The following is a 19,801-nucleotide window of genomic DNA, read 5'->3' as shown; positions in this document are numbered from 1 at the left end:
CCAACTTTCACATCCATACATGATGACAGACAACCATAGTTTGTTTTCAAGGTCTAGTCAAAGTTGTCTTGTCTTCCATCTTGGGCCTATTTGATTCTAATCTGTTTATATTGTGTCCTTAAGCTATGTCATTCTATGTCATTCTTTCAAAAGTGTGCCCTACCCCCTTTCCTCCTGTTATCACTCTCAGCAGGGCAAACTCAGAGTCCTAACCAGTGGACCACAGGGAATCCCAGGGATACTTTCTTAAATCTGTTCACACACAGCAGTTTTTTCAGGATGTGGACAAAACAGGCACAGAACACAATTTACAGTTGATTATGGTCATTTCGCTGATGGTTTCAATAGTTATTGTTTCCCTAATGATGTAAGTAGTTATTCCTTTCCTCAATCCTTCACCTTCTAAAGTGACAAAGTCATAGGAGCACTTTGCGAGGGAATGAAATGATGCTGACACCTCCTTTCAGGGAGATATTTGCAAGATAATGGTCTTTACTTTCTCAACTCCTCCTCCTCTCTGTCCTATAAAATAACCAGGCATCCACAACCCTCAAAATATTAGTCTGAGATATTAGTCTGCCATCTTCTTGGTCAATCGGCTTTCCAAATAAAGTATTCCTTTCCTCAACACGTTGTCTCTTGGTTTCTTGGTCTGTCCTGTGGTGAGCAGACTGATGTTGGACTTGTTAACAAATTCTAGGTTTGATTCTTTGCCAGCTCACCAAATTACTGATTTAATTTTCCTTTAATCAGCAAATCAGTTTATAACATTGTTTTATGTTTGTTTCTGCTGAATAACATGTTGCTTAATATGTATTACTGATTCACTAACATTGACACCCAGCCAACAGACTGTAACTCAAGCCTGAAAGAAGTTTATCAAACAGGTATTTTAGATGATGACGCTTGTTTAATACTTATCTAGGCTTCCCTGGTAGCTCAGCTGGTAAAGAATCCACCTGCAGTGCAGGAGACCCTGGTTCAATTCCTGGGTCGGGAAGATCCCCTGGAAAAGGGATAGGCTACCCACCCTAGTATTCTTGGGCTTCCCCCTGGTGACTCAGATGATAAAGAATCTGCCTGCATTGTGGGAGACCTGGGCTCAATCCCTGGGTTGGGAAGATCCCCTGGAGGAGGGAACGGCTACCCACTCCAGTATTCTCACCTGGAGAATCCTCACAGACAGAGGAGCCTGGTGGGCTGCAATCCATGGGGTTGCAAAGAGTCAGACAAGACTGAGTGACTAAGTACAGCACAAGCTTGTTTTCCCCATTAGGCACCTAACATTGTTCCTACACTTAGCAGCAGGAGATCAGCATTTCAGCATTATGTTTGAGAGCCATCTTAAGCAGCAAAATCACCAACAAAATGCAAAGAAATGCCAAAAACATGTTGCTAATTAGCACAAAATATATTTATTTATGGTATAGGAGCTGCAACAAGAAGGCAAGGTTGTTGCCTTCTTTAACCTCAGTTGAGAACTGTGCTCCAGGTGACTTCAATTTTCTACTATGCGCATACATGCCCATGTTGATTAATGACCTTGAATGTGTGTGGAAATGTTGATTTTGGAGCAATACGTAAGTTTTTGTGAGTAGATGAATGCCTAAGATAGAATGTGTGAATAACAAGGATTGACTATAGCATCCTCTTGTTGGTTCTATTTGTTTTGTGTCACTTGAGGTAATGAATTAAACTACTATGAACATTAAAACAGATCTTTGTGAGGAAGTGTTTTCAGTTCTTAGGTAAATACCTTTGAATAGAATTGCTATGTCAAGGGGGTAGGCATATCCTTAGCTATAAGAAACTGACCGAATTTTTCATAATGGGTTTTGCTAGTGTACACTCCTTCCTACTTCTGAAGTGTCCATTTGGCTCCTGTGGCCTTAATCAACACTGGAGGGGCCTCTAGGTTCAATGAACCATGGCCCGAATTAGAGAAGCTGCCTGTGCAATAGAGGTTCTGGGAGAAAATATCTACGTACCTCTGATTTCCTCATGTGACAGAGGCCTTACTTCATATTCAATGAACAGTCAATATAGGAACTGATGACTGGAGCTCAGAGGCTAATAGGCAGTAACTGGGACAGTGGTGGCCTGGGCAGCTGGCAGCACAGTTCTCATGGAGATGAGCACCTCTGGAATGTGTCTTTCCTTCATGGTGTAATTACTGACTCCTTGTATGTTAGTATCATTACCGGGAACTCACATGGTGAACACGGATATAAAAACTTCCTGCAACTTCCTGTGGAAATCTGTCAGGGTGTTCCCAGTAGAATCTCATTTCAATAGATTATAGATAGACACAACTTTTTGGAGGGTGATTGGATATCAGCTAAGCTACGTAATATGATTTAGGAAGCTATTACTGTGCAAATGTACATGTTACAGCTGAAGGTATTTATTGTAGCATCATTATACTGGTAAAAAACTGGAGAACATGCGATGTTCTTGAGCAAGGTTGAATAATTACATGGTGGTTATTTTCACAAGGTGAATATTTATTTAGTAATCACTTGAAATGTGAGAGAGTGCTAATATAGAAAGGTTTCATATGCAAACAAACACACACATAAATATATAACAAAGAGAAAGTAGCAAGGCATGATGTTGACTAAACTAGCAAGTAAAGTCCATATAAAGATATGCATGTGTATTACAGAAAATTTTGTGTGGACATAATAGAAATTAATCATTGTATTTAGGTGTATGAGATGAATAAGAGAATTGTATACTGGTGAGGGGGAATTTGTTTTTTATTCCTCTATAAAATTTTATTTTCTTACCAAGAGTTGTTTTAAATGGAAGTTGTTTTCAACAAGGTAAATATAAATACTATAAATGTAATTTTGCTATCTTACTCCGCATCCCAGCTGTCCTCACTTTTATATATTATTAATATTTGGGGGAGTCAGTCCTATATATTTCTTCTTCAGCCTTTACCTCTCACTTCAGGCAGCTCAGGGAAGTACCCTGGTAGCATGTGGCACCTAAGGGATGTATTCCAGCACAGTTGGAATGTATGCAGGGTGGAGAGCCTGGAAGGGTCTGTGGCATTCACAGGCTGTGGGCTTAGGGTGCATGGCAGTTTCTCCCTCAAGTTTCCCTCTTCCCAGGTTCCCATAACTGTGGACAGAGAGTATGTGGTAGGTGGAGTGAAGAGATCCTTGGGAAAAGATGGGATTCCTAGGGATTGGGATGAAGGAAAACTTTTGACAGAGGCTATTTGGTGGCTGTTGGGTTTTGATATATTTTAGAGCCAGTTGAGGTGTCTTCTGTTTGTGGGTCACTAGGCTCTGCAGGGCTGAATGGAATCAGGGAGACACAGAAGAGAGCAGGGTCTGGCAATGTTTTGACTGTTTTGATGACAAGCAGGACTTGGGGTCTGAGGGGAGGCCAGCTGGGTGTTGAGACACTCCTTGCCTCCGAGATTTCAAGTTGGCCCATTTCTAACTTTTCCATGTTCTAAACTTGATTAGCCTCGAGAGGAAAAGGGAAAAGTTTCTCTGACTCTAGTCTCACTGATTCCCTAGGGATTTTCTGAACTTGACAGATTTAGTTAATCAGTGAATCAGTCTCTCTGGGGACAGAGAAGTGAAGGAAAAAGGAGAGAGAGACACAGAAAGCCATGGTTGGGCTCTCACAGAACTTTTATCACTAGACTCACCCCTAATTTGCTGGAGTGAGGTGTTCCCTCTTTCCCTGAGAGTGGAGAGAGCAGTAGTTTGCTGTGACCCACAGACCTTGCCCAGCACTCATCAAGCAGGGGTACTCAGGGCTGATCCCAGAGCCATAGAACTTTACAGTCCAGTCCCCTTCTCTGGAGGTGAGTGTCTGCCAGTGGGTCCCCTCTGTGAAGGAGCTAGCAGGAGAGGATTGGGATAGGAAGTTCTGGGCTTTGCTACCATGTAGAAGAAAGACCCCTGGAACATGAAGGATGGATTAAGGGCACTGCATGGTGAACCTGTGTTTCCTTCAGAGCAGAAAGCACATTTTGCTGTTCTGAGTGCTGGTGACAGACACAGCTCTCTGTCATTACCTGAGACCCTGCTCTCTCATCCCTCCTTATTTCTTTTGTGTATGCTTCCTATTCTGTAGGGGATCCCCAGAAAGAGAGGCCACAGACTGGCCAGACAAGTCCTCTGTAAAAAGTGAGAGTCTTATCCTGTAAGCAGAAGGAAAAGCAGGTCAGGATGGATACTCTTTGATCATTAACTGACCTGTTTGTGATTCATTCACTAATTTTTTACTGAATAAATATTAAAAGAGTACTTGTTCACACGGTGTCAGGCTCTGTTCTTGGCACTGGCGGTGTAACGGTGAACTAGGAAGAAAAATTCCTTGAGGTACTTCAACTTCAGCTTCTGGTGAGAGCTAATAAGAGGTAAATACAGCTTCAAGAGAGAACAAAGTGTGAGGAGGCACATGTGTAGCTTTAGAAAGTCTGGAAGGGCCACAGGATTTGAGATATTTGAGCAATCAGCTGCAGGTGGTGAGGGCCTTGCTGCTGCTGCTGCTGCTAAGTTGCTACAGTTGTGTCTGACTCTGTGCGACCCCATAGATGGCAGCCCACCAGGCTCCCCTGTCCCTGGGATTCTCAAGGCAAGAACACTGGAGTGGGTTGCCATTTCCTTCTCCAATGCATGAAAGTGAAAAGTGAAAGTGAAGTCACTCAGTCGTGTCTGACTCTTAGTGACCCCATGGTTGTAGCCCACCAGGCTCCTCTATCCATGGGATTTTCCAGGCGAGAGTACTGGAGTGGTGTGCCATTGCCTTCTCCAGGTGAGGGCCTTACCTTATTCAATTCTCCAGTGGAGCTCAGGGTTATCCTTTTTGATATTTTCTGACAGTTTCCCTTATTTGTAGGACTCAGGAGACAATAGAGGACTTAGATGAGCAATGTTCTGCAGTGACGTTTCCACACTTCCTATAGTACTCAGATAATAATGGGTCAAAATAGGGATGTACTACACCTTTGGATGTCTCTTCTTCCTAGAGCTAGAAATCTGAAACTCCAGAAGGCCAGCAGTAGCTACCATTAAATCACAGCTCCGTTCTAGTTTCTGGCCCCAGATTATGCAGTAGGGATGGGAGTGATGGAAGTTGGCACAAAGACAGTCCCAGCCTCTTCACGCTTCCTGTTCCCCTACATTCTGCAGTCCCCTTGTGACAAGAGGAGTCATCAATCTGAGCTGGAAATCACTAGGTTCTGCTGAGGCTCTTCCTGTTAGGAGGAGACATGCTGACTGAAATGAGAGGCAGAAAGGGCCTTTTTTCATAAGAATAAGGAGGAAGAAGTGGAGAGCTCCCTCCAGGGAGCCTGCTGCCCAGAAGTCAGGAAAAGACTCAATAGTTTGTCTCAAAACAGCTCTTACCTTAGGACATTGACCCCACCTCCCTGCCTGTCATCCTTCCCAAGAGGCAGAAATGATACAGGTAACGGAATTGAAATCCTTAAAGGGAAGACAAGGCAAATGAATCTGCGTTCAAAGGAAGGAAGGAGAAGGAACCATATCTCAGCTACTTTCTTGTAGCTGTTGAGATGCAGCAGTTATCTCAGGGCATGGATGTAAGAAGACAGATTAGGACACTCAGAATGAAGGGGTGGTGCTGTAAATGAGTATGTTGTGGTCAGGGAAGTAGACAAGGTGGTCAGGGATGGTGGCAGAGTTGGAGTCCAAATGTCCAGTGAATTGAGAGACAAAAGTGATTCTTGGTTTGGTATGTTCTTATGCATTGAATGATATTGGTGATTATTTCTTATCTTACTGGAGATACACACTTATCTTCATATATTATATATTTGTTATTGTTCAGTCACTAAGTTGTGTCTGACTCTTTGTGACCCCATGGACTGTAGCCCACCAGACTCCTCTGTGGTATTTCCCAGACAAGATACAGGAGTGAGTTGCCATTTTCTTCTCCAGGGCATCTTCCTGATCCAGTATCTAACCTGTTTCTCCCACAATGGCAGGAATATTCTTTACCCCTGAACCACCAGGGAAGCCCACATGTTGTTTATAAAATATTTAACATCGACATTGTACAGAGAATAGTGAAATATGAACCCAGCTGGTCATTCTGTGGAGCCTGAAAGAGCAAGAAATAATATCTTGTCAACCAGTGAATGTCTTTAGTGCTTTGAAATTAGCAGCCCTTTGTCTCTCCTTTCCCTCCAGATTTCAAAAAGAGCAGAAGCACCCAGCTAAATGTTGAAAAATTACTCTAGGACCATGGAATTTTATCTCCTTGGCTTCCCTGGCTCTAAAGAACTGCACAATATTCTTTTTGCCACTTTCTTTTTCTTCTACTTGGTGACAGTGATGGGAAATATCCTCATTATTGTGATTGTCTGTGTTGATAAACGTCTGCAGACCCCCATGTATTTCTTCCTGGGTCACCTCTCTGTCCTAGAGATGCTGACCACAACTGTGACTGTCCCCTTGATGCTCTGGGGTCTGCTACTTCCTGGGATGCAGGCAATATCCTTGACTGCCTGTTGTGTACAACTGTATTTGTACCTGTCTTTGGGAACGTCGGAGTTCATATTACTTGCTGTGATGGCTGTGGACCGTTACATGGCCATCTGTAACCCTCTGCGGTACACCATCATTATGAACAGCCACACCTGTCTCTGGCTGGTAATTGTGTCCTGGGTGTTTGGCTTCCTGTTTCAAATCTGGCCAGTCTATGCCACGTTTCATCTTACTTTCTGCAAATCAAATGTGCTAGACCATTTTTACTGTGACCGAGGACAGCTATTCAAGCTATCGTGTGATGATAGCCTTTTCACAGAATTTATTCTTTTTTTAATGGCTGTTTTTGTACTTTTTGGTTCTTTGATCCCTACAATTGTCTCCTACACCTACATCATCTCCACCATCCTCAAGATCCCTTCAGGATCTGGCCAGTGGAAAGCCTTCTCTACATGTGCCTCCCACTTCACCTGTGTCGTGATCGGCTACAGCAGCTGTTTGTTCCTCTATGTGAAACCCAAGCAAACGCAGGCTGCTGAGTACAACAGGGTAGCATCACTGATGGTTTTAGTCATAACCCCATGTCTGAACCCCTTTATCTTCACCCTCCGAAATGACAAATTCAGAGAGGTGTTTCGAGATGCCATGAAAAGCTGCTATCGACTCCTCAAGGCTTAGCTGTTGTCAGGACCACCATGGATTCATCATCTTGGGCCTGAGTAAGCTGAGAGCTCTGATTCAAATCTGCAATAGTCATTTTCATCATCAAGTAGTTTATGGTCTATGATGTAACTTTTAGCTTTTAATAATCACTTCCTTATTTTTCAGTAGATATATTCATTTATACACATTATTGTAGTTACAGTGGATACATTCATTTGTACACATTATTCTAGTTAAAAATACACCTTGCAAAATAAATTTAATAGGACTTACCAGATGGTCCAGTGGTAAAGAATCCACCTGTCAATGCAGGAGAAATGGTTTCAATACCTGGCCCAGAAGATCCAACGTGCCATGGGCAACTAAGCTTGTGTACCACAAATACTGAAGCCTGTGTACCCTAAAGCCTATGCTCTGCAAAAGAGAAGCCATCACAATAAGAAGTCTGAGCCCCAACTAGAGAGTAGCCCTGCCTCACCCCAACTAGCAAAAGCCTGTGTGCAGCAAAAAGACCCAGCATGGCCAAAAATATAATAACAAATAAAAATAAAACAAATACATAAAATAAGAAAACAAATTCAACAACTAAAAAAGTTAAAGATGTTCATGGTTATTAAAACAACCCTGAGATATTTGAGTGAAATGTGTAGAAAAGAATCATTCCTTCTCTGACAGCTGACCTAAATGTTTGAATCTAGGTGCTGGGTCACCTTCACCTATACTGTCCTGTGTTTCCCTGGTCTTCTCAAAGCCTCAGCTTCCCATATGATTTCCGAGAGTGATGCCAAGTCCAACTCCAACTTGAGGCTTCTGGCCCAACGTGCAACAGTGATAGTGCCTTCCTGGAGATTTTCTCAACCAGGGGTTGTAAGAGGAATTGACGCCTTACCAACACCAAGGTTGAATGTGTTAACACAGATAAGTCTCTATCTATTATGCTAGAAGTTTGTGAAAATATTTAGCTCTAGGAAATGGATCAGAAGACTCAAGCAGATGGGGAGAGGGACATTGATGTTCCATCATTCCATTTGATTTTTAACTGTGACTTGTGCTCATTTTATGGAAAATGGGAACTGTTTTTGCAAATGTAATAAATATTTCAGACGTGATTTTGCAATTTTCCTCAGCATCTCAGCCATTCTCACTTTTATGTAGCACTTTTGGGATTAATTTTGAATATTTTTTAAACCTTTATCCCTCAATCCAAGCAGCTGAGGTTTTTGAGCAGGGCTCCAAAACCCAATCGCCTTTGAAGACCTAGAGGGAAACATATGGCTGAATGACCCCACTGAATGCATGCATGTTGGAGAGATGGGAATGGGCCATGGCATTAACACACTGGCAGTAGAGTAGGTGGCAGATCCTTTCTTTGAATCTCTGACCCGGATCCATAAAGATGACTGAGAGTGTGTGTCCAGAGAGGGCAGAGATCATCTGGGAGAGATGGGCTTCTTATAACTCTGGAGATGAAGAGAGAATTTGGACAGAAAGTCCATTTGGCCACTAGGTTTTTGAAAGTGTCTTGAATCCACTGGTGAGTTCACAGCTTGAGGGTGGCTTAGGCTCTGTAGGGCTCCATGTAGTCAGGGAGAAGCACATAGCAGCTGCGTTGGCTGATTTTGACAGCTGGGAATGTGTGGTAGTGGGTAAGGAAGGTCCAGGGAGTAAGTGGCCTGGGTGTTGAGAAGCTTCTGACTGGGAGCTTTCAATTTTGCCCACTGCACAAAACATCCATGGTCTCCAACTTGATTAGCCTCAGGTGGGAAGAGTGGAAGTTTTTTCAGCTTTTCCTTGACTATATCCCTAGTGTGTCCTGAGCCTGTGCAAATTTTTTCCTCAGTGAATAACTATCCTTGTGGGTAGACAAGGAAGAGGAGGAAAGTGGCAGAGAGAATGAGAGACAGGGAGACAACCTGATTCCTCTTAGCACCATTATTTCTGTACTTTAAGTTTCTGCGCTTAGCTAGTTATTCCTCATTATGAGTGAAGACACAGAATCAGGCTGTCTCCCAAGCAGTGCCTTGTATTAGCCATGTAGGGTTGGCAGTTGATACCTGAAGGGCAGAAGACCTTTTAGTGCTTCCCCATCTCTTGAAATGAATGCCTTCCAAGCGATCTCCTCTTGAAGGAGAGAATAGAAAAGCATCTCTTTGGGAAGCCTGAGCTGGGCTGGCTTCTCAAACAAGGAGTAAAGTGAAGCAGCTGCAGTGTAGATCAGCTGTACTTCAGATCATCCCTGCATAGCAAAGAGCAGGGTGCGGATGTGCAGTGCTGGGTGTAGGCACAGCCCTCTGCCTGAGAGACCCACGACCCTGCTCCCTCTTCCTCTCTTCTTTATACCACTTCTCAGTTTGTGAAGGATCTGTGGCAAGAGAGATTACAAGTTGAGTGGACAATGCTTTAGAAAAGAGTGAGTGGACGGAAAGATAGTCAGGTTGAATATTCTTTATCTATTGTATTGTTCTTTAATCTACTAATTGATATATTCACTGAATAATATTTATAGAGTACACATTTTGTCAGACTCTCTTCTTGTCACTGGTTGTGATACTAGAATACTGAATAACGTGCCTTCAAGGTACTTAATTCTAATGTGGAATTTTGATGTTAAAATGATAAGTACAAATGTGATATGATTTGGGGATATTGATGGAAGCCAACAGAAATAGAAATACAGCCTAGAGAGTTTAGAGAATGAGACTTTGTATGTATTGTCATACAAGCAATGAGACTAAAAGGGGTCAGTTGAGCAAATGTATGCATCTAGTGAGCAAGGAGCCTGGCGACTAAGGAATATCGTACCCTCTGGTTTGGCATTTTCTAGCAGTTTTCTTACCCTATGGCTCTGGACAAAATAGAAAAGTCATAGACAAACAGATACATCTTTGGAAATTTTACAAATTTCTCTATGAAGCTGAGATGATGGCAGTTTGGTCTGAGGGACAGATTATCTAATTTGAAGGTCTGGCTCCTTGCTGCAACTAGAGATTTGGGACCTCCGAATATAGAGGATGTTGTCTCTAAATTTCCGCTGCTTTTTTGTTTTGTGATCCTCAGATGGAGACTGTGTAGGATAGATGGGACATAGGGATGAAAGTCCTGATCCTCTTCCTTTGTTGGGACCTCTCATCTCTCATGGCATGTGATCACAAGTAGAAATATAATGTCAGAACTTAAGGTCATCAACTTGGAGCTGGCTGGGCTCTTCGTGCTTAGAGGAGACACATTCACTAAAAGCACAAATGGAGGAAGACTTTTATCACAAGAATAAAGTTGAAGATAGTGGATAATCCACACTAGGAAGCCAGTTCCCCAGAAATAAGGGAATGGTTCAATACTCTGTGTTAAATTGTCTTCTGACAATGTCCTTGATAGGCACAGATTCTCAACAGCACCCCTGAAGTGATACATAAAACAAGTAACAACTTTAAAATGGATATAATCCAAATGAAGCCTGTGTCCAGTGGATACAAAGAAAAGAAGTAACCATGTCTGGGTGGGATTCACAAGGCGAACTTTCTTTTGTTTTGTATGCATCATGGGCTTGCAGGATCTTAGTTCCCCAACTGTGGATTGACCTGGAAACCCTGGCATTGAAAGCTCTGAGTCCTAACCAGTGGACCAACAGAGATTCCCAGAAATACTTTCTTAAAACTGTTAATATACAGCAGATTTTTCAGGATGTGGACAAAACTGGCACAGAACACAGCTTACATCCAATTACAATACGGTGGTTTCCGTGATGATTTCAGGAGTTATTTCTTTTCTCAATCCTTCAAACTCTGAACTGACAAAGTCATAGAAGCACATCAGGATGGAATGAAACTATGCTGTAGATGTTCATTTCAGGAGATATTTGCAAGGTAATTGTCTTTACTTCCTCAAGTCCTCCTCCTCACGGTCGTATAAAAGAACCTGGCATCCACACCCCTTCAAAATGGTTATTTTGAGACATTAATCTGCCATCTTCTTGGTCAACTGGCTTTCCAAATAAAATCGTGTTCCTTGCCTCAATACCTCGTTTCTTGGCTATGTTGAATAAAAAGATACACAACTTGAGAGTTGTCAGTGAGTTTTGTTTGGGGCAAAATGAGGACTGAAGCCCGGGAGTTAGCACTTCAGATAGGTCTGAGAAACAGCTCCAAAGAGGCCGTAGGGGAAGGTCATTAAATAAGATTTTGGTGAAGGGGCAGTTTAATGCAATCAAATGCTTACTTTACAAAAGGTTTTTTTTTGCTAGTCATGAGGATCTGATGTCACTGTGAAGGGATTTAGTGCTTTCCTAAATATGAAGAGATGCAAGGATTGGGATCTTGAAATTGGTTCCTGAAAATATGTATCTAAAGACTTGTCCCCTTGGCAAAATGCTGTTAGCCTTTGCCCTGCTTCATTTTGTACTCCAAGGCCGAAATTTTCTGTTACTCCAGGCATTTCTTGACCAGTCAATCACAAAGGAAGTCCACCCTGAATATTCATTGGAAGGGCTGATGCTGAAGCTGAAGCTCCAATATTTTGGTCATCTGATGTGAGAGCTGACTCATTGGAAAGGACCCTGATGCTGGGAAAGATTGAAGGCAGGAGAAGAAGGGGACGATAGAGGATGAGATGGTTGGATGGCATAATTGACTCAATGGATGTGAGTTTAAGCAAACTGTGGGAGACAGTGAAGGACAGGGAAGCCTGGTGGGCTGCAGTCCATGGGGTCACAAAGAGTCAGACACTACTGAGCAACTGAAGAACAACAACAAAAGACCTGTTCCACCAGACTCCCTGGAGCATAGAGAGCCTCACTCTCACCCTGAACTCCCTCAGGGGGTGTTGAAGGTCAACAGCTGCAGCAGCACAGGGTTCAATCTCTGCAGAAGCAGATGGCAAATACCCTTGGCAAGCACCAATTTGTAATTGACAGTTAACCAAATTTGTTTTTACTGATTAAGTCTTCCTTTCGTCAACTAATCAGCATATAACTTTGGTTTATGTTTGTTTCTATTCAATGCTGCTGCTGCTGCTAATTTGCTTCATTCTATTGAATGACATATTGCTTAATATGTATTATTGATCCATGAAGACTGACACACAGCCAACAGCTTGTAACTCATGCTTGAAGAATTTTAGCAAACACATATTTTAAATAATCAGGCTTGTATAATACTTATATAAACTTATTTTCCCCATAAGGCACATAACAGCCTTCTTGCCCTTCGCACCAGGAGATAAGCATTTCAGCATTATGCTTCAGTTCAGTCACTCAGTCATGTCCAAGTCTTTGCCACCCCATGGACTGCAGCACACCCAGCTTCCCTGTCCATCAGCAACTCCCAGAACTTGCTCAAACTCATGTCCATTGAGTTGGTGATGCCACCCAACCATCTCATCCTCTGTCATCCCCTTCTCCTCCCGCCTTCAATCTTTCCCAGCCTCAGGGTCCTTTCCAATGAATCAGTTCTTTGTTTCAGGTGGCCAAAGTACTGGAGTTTCATCTTCAGCATCAGTCCTTCCAATGAACATTCAGGACTGATTTTCTTTAGGATTGACTTGTTTGATCTCCTTGTAGTCCAAGGGACTCTCAAGAGTCTCCTCCAACAGCACAGTTCAAAAGCATCAATTCTTTGGTGCTCAGCTTTCTTTGTGGTTGAACTCTCACATCCATACATGACTACTGGAAAAACCATAATTTGGACTAGACGGACCTTTGTTGGTAAAGTAATGTTTCTGCTTTTTAATAGGCTGTCTAGGTCTGTTATAGCTTTTCTTCCAAGGAGCAAGTATCTTTTAATTTCATGGCTGTAGTCACCATCTGCAGTGATTTCGGAGTCCAGAATAATAAAGTCTGTCACTGTTTCCATTATTTTCCCATCTATTTGCCAAGAAGTGATGGGACTGGATGCCATGATCTTCATTTTTTGAGTGTTGAGTTTTAAGCCAATTTTTTCACTCTCCTCTTTCACTTTCATCAAGAGGCCCTTTAGTTCCTTTTCACTTTCTGCCATAAGGGTGGTTTCATTTACATATCTGAGGTTTCTTGATATTTCTCCCTGCATCTTGCTTCCAGCTTGTGCTTCATCCAGTTCAGCATTTTGTATGATGTACTCTACATATAAGTTAAATAAGCAGAGTGAGAATATACAGCTTTGACATACCTCTTTCCTTTTTTGGAACCAGTCCATTGTTCCATGTCCAATTCTAACTGTTGCTTCATGACTTACATACAGATTTCTCAGGAGGCAGATAAGGTGGTCTGGTATTCCCATATCTTTAAGAATTTTCCACAGTTTGCAAAAACATTATGCTTAAGAGTCATCAAATTGGACAATCTTAAAGGAAATCAACCCTGAATACTCTTTGGAAGTACTGATGCTGAAGTTGAAGCTCCAATACTTTGGCCACCTGATGCAAACAGCTGAGTTATTTGGAAAACACCTGATACTGGGAGATTGAAGATTGAAGAGAAGAGGGTGACAGCAGATGAGATGGTTGTATGACATCACACAGTCAATGGACATGAATTTGGGCAAACTCCAGGAGATGGTGAGGGACACGGAAGCCTGGTGTGCTGCAGTTCATAGGGTCGCAAAGTCAGACACGTCTTGGTAACTGAAAAGCAACAATAGCTTAAGCAGCAAAATCACCAACGAAATGCAAACAAATGTCAAAAATATGTTGCTAATTGGACAGCACAAAAGACATTGATTTACAGTATAGAAGTTGCAACAAGAGGCAGGGTTGTGCCTTCTTCAACCTCAGTTGAGAACATGTACTCCAGGTGACTCCAGTTTTCTGCTACAAGCATACATGCCCATGTTGATTAATGACCTTGGAAACTGCTTGGAAATACTGATTTTGGAGCTACACATAAGTTTTTGTGAGTAGATGAATGTGCAAATACAGAATATGTGAATAATGAAGATTGACACTACCATTCTTTTGTTGGGGCTATTTGTTTTGTGTCCCTTGATGTAAGGAATTAAACTGCTAGGAACATGAGAACAGACATCTTTGTGAAGATGTATCTTTTCATTTCTTAGGTAAATTTCTGGGAGCAGAATTGCCGTGTCATAGTAGCTATATCCTTAGCTTTAAGAAACTGACAAAATTTTTCCAAATGGGTTTTGTTAGTGTACATTCCTTCCTACTTTTGAAGTGTCTGTTGGGCTCCTGTGGCCATAAACATCACTGTAGGGACATGTAGGGTCAATGAGCCATGTTCTGAATCAGGCAAGTTGGCTTTGCAGTAAGCGTTCTGAGAGGAAACGTCTACCTACCTTACCTCCCTCAGCATTCCTCATGTGCAAGTAGCCTTGCTTCACATACTACAAACAGTCTTGATAGGAGATGACACGTTCGGAGCTCAGAGGCTGAGGCGCAGTAGCTGAGATAGCAGTGTCTTGGACAGCGGTCATCACAGTTCCCATGGGGATGAGGAACCCTGGGATGTTTCTTCCCTTCATAATGTAATTACTGTCTCCTTGTATGTTAGTATGATTACTGGGAAGGTCATATGGTGAACACGAGAATAAAAATTTCCTGCATCTTCCTGTAGAAATCTGTCTGGGCGACCCGAATATAATCTCATTTCAAGATTATAAATTGATACAACTTTTTGGAAGTTGATTGGAAAGCAGCTAAGAAATGTAATATGACTTAGAAGCTGTTACTGTACAAATGTACATGTTACAGGTGAAGGTATTTACAGAGATATGCAAGTACATGATAGAACATTTCTGTATGGACATAATAGAAATTAATCATAGTCTTTAGATGTATGAGATGGTCAGGAGAATTGTACATTGGTGAGAGGGAATTTGTTTTCTATTCCTCTGTAAAACTTTATCTTCTTACCAAGAGTTGTTTTAAATGGAGTTGTTTTAATAAGGTAATTATAAATATTTAAAATGTTATCTTGCTATTTTATTCAGCAATCCAGCTGTCCTCACTTTTATATACTATTAATATTTGGGGGAGTCAGCCCTGTATATTGCTCCTTCTGCCTGTACCTCTCCCTTTTGGCAGGTAGGGAAGGTGCCCTGGTAGCATTTGGCACCTAAGGGAATATATGAATGAGCAGCACAGTTGGAATGTATGCAGGGTGGAAAGCCTGCAAGCGTTTGTGGCATTCACAGGCTGTGGGGTTAGGGTGCATGGCAGTTTCTCCCTCATCTTTCCCTCTTCCCAGGTTCCCATAACTGTGGTCAGAGAGTATCTGGTAGGTGGAATGCAGAGATCATCGGGAAAAGATGGGGTTCCTAGGGATTGGGATGAAGGAAAACTTTAGACAGAGGCTATTTGGTGGCTGTTGGGTTTTGATATGTTTTAGAGCCAGTTGAGGTGTCTTCTGTTTTAGGGTCACTAGGCTCTGCAGGGCTGAATGGAATCAGGGAGACACAGAAAAGAGCAGGGTCTGGCAATGTTTTGACTGTTTTGATGACAACCAGGACTTAGGGTCTGAGGGGAGGCCAGCTGGGTGTTGAGAAACTCCTTGCCTCTGAGATTTCAAGTTTGCCCATTTCTAACTTTTCCATGTTCTAAACTTGATTAGCCTCGAGAGGAAAAGGGAAAAGTTTCTCAGACTCTCTTTACTACTTCTCTAGGGATTCTCTGAACTGAATAGATTTAGTTAATCAGTGAATCAGTCTCCCAGGGGACAAAGAGGCAAAGAAAAAATGGAGAGAGAGGCATAGAGAACCATGGTGGGCTCTCACAGCACTTTTATCACTTTAGTTTCCCCTAATTTGCTGGAGCGAGGTGTTCCCTCTTTCCCTGAGAGTGGAGAGAGCAGTAGTTTTCTGAGGCCTGAAGACCATGCTCAGCACTCATCACATGAGGGGACACCCAGGGCTGATCCCAGAGCCATAGAACTTTACAGTCTAGTCCCCTTCTCTGAAGGTGAGTGTCTGCCAGTGGGTCCCCTCTGTGAAGGAGCTAGCAGGAGAGGATTGGGATAGGAAGTTCTGGGCTTTGCTACCATGTAGAGGAAAGACCCCTGGAACATGAAGGATGGATTAAGGGAGCTGCATGGTGAACCTGTGTTTCCTTCAGAGCAGAAAGCACATTTTGCTGTTCTGAGTGCTGGTGACAGACACAGCTCTCTGTCATTACCTGAGACCCTGCTCTCTCATCCCTCCCTATTTCTTTTGTGTATGCTTCCTATTCTGTAGGGGATCCCCAGGAAGAGAGGCCACAGACTGACCAGACAAGTCCTCTGTAAAGAGTGAAAGAGTGTCCTCTTCTGTAAGCAGAAGGAAAAGCAGGTCAGGATGGATACTCTTTGTTCATTCATTGACCTGTTTGTGATTCATTCACTGATTTATTTACTGAATAAATATTAAAAGAGTACTTATTCACACAGTGTCAGGCTCTGTTCTTGGCACTGGAGGTGTAACGGTGAACAAGGAAGAAAAATTCCTTGAGGTACTTCAACTTCAGCTTCTGGTGAGAGCTAATAAGAGGTAAATACAGCTTCAAGAGAGAACAAAGTGTGAGGAGGCACATGTGTAGCTTTAGAAAGTCTGGAAGGGCCACAGGATTTGAGATATTTGAGCAATCAGCTGCAGGTGGTGAGGGCCTTGCTGCTGCTGCTGCTGCTGCTAAGTCACTTCAGTTGTGTCTGACTCTGTGTGACCCCATAGATGGCAGCCCACCAGGCTCCCCCGTCCCTGTGATTCTCAAGGCAAGAACACTGGAGTGGGTTGCCATTTCCTTCTTCAATGCATGTAAGTAAAAAGTGAAAGTGAAGTTGCTCAGTCGTGTCTGACTCTTAGTGACCCCGTGGACTGTAGCCCACCAGGCTCCTCTATCCATGGGATTTTCCAGGCGAAAGTACTGGAGTGGGGTGCAATTGCCTTCTCTCAGTGAGGGCCTTACCTTATTCAATTCTCCAGTGGAGCTCAGGGTTATCCTTTTTGATATTTTCTGACAGTTTTCCTTATTTGTAGGACTCAGGAGACAATAGAGGACTTAGATGAGCAATGTTCTCCGGGGACGTTTCCACACTTCCTATAGTACTCAGATAATAATGGGTCAAAATAGGGATGTACTACACCTTTGGATGTCTCTTCTTCCTAGAGCTAGAAATCTGAAACTCCAGAAGGCCAGCAGTTGCTACCATTAAATCATAGCTCCGTTCTAGTTTCTGGTCCCAGATTATGCAGTAGGGATGGGAGTGATGGAAGTTGGCAAAGACAGTCCCAGCCTCTTCACGCTTCCTGTTCCCCTACATTCTGCAGTCCCCTTGTGACAAGAGGAATCATCAGTCTGAGCTGGAAACCACTAGGTTCTGCTGAGGCTCTTCCTGTTAGGAGGAGACATGCTGACTGAAATGAGAGGCAGAAAGGGCCTTTTTCCAGAATGGCATTGAAACATGTATAATATCATGTATGAAATGAGTCGCTAGTCCAGGTTCGATGCACGATACTGGATGCTTGGGGCTGGTGCACTGGGATGACCCAAAGGGATGGTATGGGGAGGGAGGAGGGAGGAGGGTTCAGGATGTATACCTGTGGCGGATTCATTTCGATATTTGGCAAAACCAATACAATATTGTAAAGTTTAAAAAAAAAAAAAGAATGAGGAAGAAGTGGAGAGCTCCCTCCAGGAAGCCTGCTGCCCAGAAGTCAGGAAAAGACTCAATAGTTTGTCTCAAAACAGCTCTTATCTTAGGATATTGACCCCATCTCCCTGCCTGTCATCCTTTCAAAGAGGCAGAAATGATACAGGTAACTGAATTGAAATCTTTAAAGGGAAGATAAGGCAAATGAATCTGCATTCAGAGGGAGGAAGGAAGGAGAAGGAACCATGTCTCAGTGAGATTGACTAGGAATACTTTCTTGTAGCTATTGAGATGCAGCAGTTATCTCAGGGCATGGATGTAAGAAGACAGATTAGGACACTCAGAATGAAGGGGTCGTGCTGTAAATGAATATGTCATGGTCAGGGAAGTAGACAAGGTGGTCAGGGATGGTGGCAGAGTTGGAGTCCAAATGTCCAGGAAATTGAGAGACAAGAGTGATTCTTGGTTTGTTCTTATGCATTGAATGATATTGGTGATTATTTCTTATCTTACTGGAGATACACACTTATCTTCATATATTATATATTTGTTATTGTTCGATCACTAAGTTGTGTCCAACTCTTTGTGACCCCATGGACTGTAGCCCACCAGACTCCTCTGTGGTATTTCCCAGACAAGATACAGGAGTGAGTTGCCATTTTCTTCTCCAGGGCATATTCCTGGATCCACTATCTAACCTGTTTCTCCCACAATAGCAGGAATATTCTTTACCACTGAACCACCAGGGAAGCCCACATGTTGTTTATAAAAATTTAACATCAACTTTGTACAGAGAATAGTGAAATATGAACCCAGCTGGTCATTCTGTGGAGCCTGAAAGAGCAAGAGATAATATCTTGTCAACCTGTGAATGTCTTTAGTGCATTGAAATTAACAGCCCGTTGTCTCTCCTTTCCCCTCCAGATTTCAAAAAGAGCAGAAGCACCCAGCTAAATGTTGAAAAATTACTCTAGCACCACGGAATTTTATCTCCTTGGCTTCCCTGGCTCTAAAGAACTGCACAATATTCTTTTTGCCACTTTCTTTTTCTTCTACTTGGTGACAGTGATGGGAAATATCCTCATTATTGTGATTGTCTGTGTTGATAAACGTCTGCAGACCCCCATGTATTTCTTCCTGGGTCACCTCTCTGTCCTAGAGATGCTGACCACAACTGTGACTGTCCCTTTGATGCTCTGGGGTCTGCTACTTCCTGGGATGCAGGCAATATCCTTGACTGCCTGTTGTGTACAACTGTATTTGTACCTGTCTTTGGGAACTTCGGAGTTCATATTACTTGCTGTGATGGCTGTGGACCGTCATGTGGCTGTCTGTAACCCTCTGCGGTACACCATCATTATGAACAGCCACACCTGTCTCTGGGTGGTAATTGTGTCCTGGGTGTTTGGCTTCCTGTTTCAAATCTGGCCAGTCTATGCCACGTTTCATCTTACTTTCTGCAAATCAAATGTGCTAGACCATTTTTACTGTGACCGAGGACAGTTATTCAAGCTATCGTGTGATGATAGCCTTTTCACAGAATTTATTCTTTTTTTAATGGCTGTTTTTGTACTTTTTGGTTCTTTGATCCCTACAATTGTCTCCTACACCTACATCATCTCCACCATCCTCAAGATCCCTTCAGGATCTGGCCAGTGGAAAGCCTTCTCTACATGTGCCTCCCACTTCACCTGTGTCGTGATCGGCTACAGCAGCTGTTTGTTCCTCTATGTGAAACCCAAGCAAACGCAGGCCGCTGAGTACAACAGGGTAGCATCACTGATGGTTTTAGTCATAACCCCATGTCTGAACCCCTTTATCTTCACCCTCCGAAATGACAAATTCAGAGAGGTGTTTCGAGATGCCATGAAAAGCTGCTATCGACTCCTCAAGGCTTAGCTGTTGTCAGGACCACCATGGATTCATCATCTTGGGCCTGAGTAAGCTGAGAGCTCTGATTCAAATCTGCAATAGTCATTTTCATCATCAAGTAGTTTATGGTCTATGATGTAACTTTTAGCTTTTAATAATCACTTCCTTATTTTTCAGTAGATATATTCATTTATACACATTATTGTAGTTACAGTGGATACATTCATTTATACACATTATT

The 19,801-nt window shown here is 42.7% G+C and overlaps 2 protein-coding genes across 2 annotated transcripts; both read left to right on the top strand.

Moving 5' to 3' along the window:
• Nucleotides 1-6,212: 6,212 nt before the first annotated feature.
• On the top strand, nucleotides 6,213-7,157 carry LOC113890877 (olfactory receptor 9A4-like). Its single transcript, XM_027538422.1, has one exon. It carries the CDS (start codon nucleotides 6,213-6,215, stop codon nucleotides 7,155-7,157), a length of 945 nt encoding a protein of 314 aa, XP_027394223.1.
• Nucleotides 7,158-18,642: 11,485 nt separating this feature from the next.
• LOC113891845 (olfactory receptor 9A4-like) lies at nucleotides 18,643-19,587 on the top strand. The gene has a single exon (XM_027540322.1). It carries the CDS (start codon nucleotides 18,643-18,645, stop codon nucleotides 19,585-19,587), a length of 945 nt encoding a protein of 314 aa, XP_027396123.1.
• The last annotated feature ends 214 nt before the right edge of the window (nucleotides 19,588-19,801 follow it).

The sequence above is a fragment of the Bos indicus x Bos taurus genome, chromosome 4, assembly GCF_003369695.1.
Source record: "Bos indicus x Bos taurus breed Angus x Brahman F1 hybrid chromosome 4, Bos_hybrid_MaternalHap_v2.0, whole genome shotgun sequence".
Taxonomy (NCBI): domain Eukaryota; kingdom Metazoa; phylum Chordata; class Mammalia; order Artiodactyla; family Bovidae; genus Bos; species Bos indicus x Bos taurus.
This window is presented reverse-complemented; position numbering and strand designations above follow the sequence as displayed.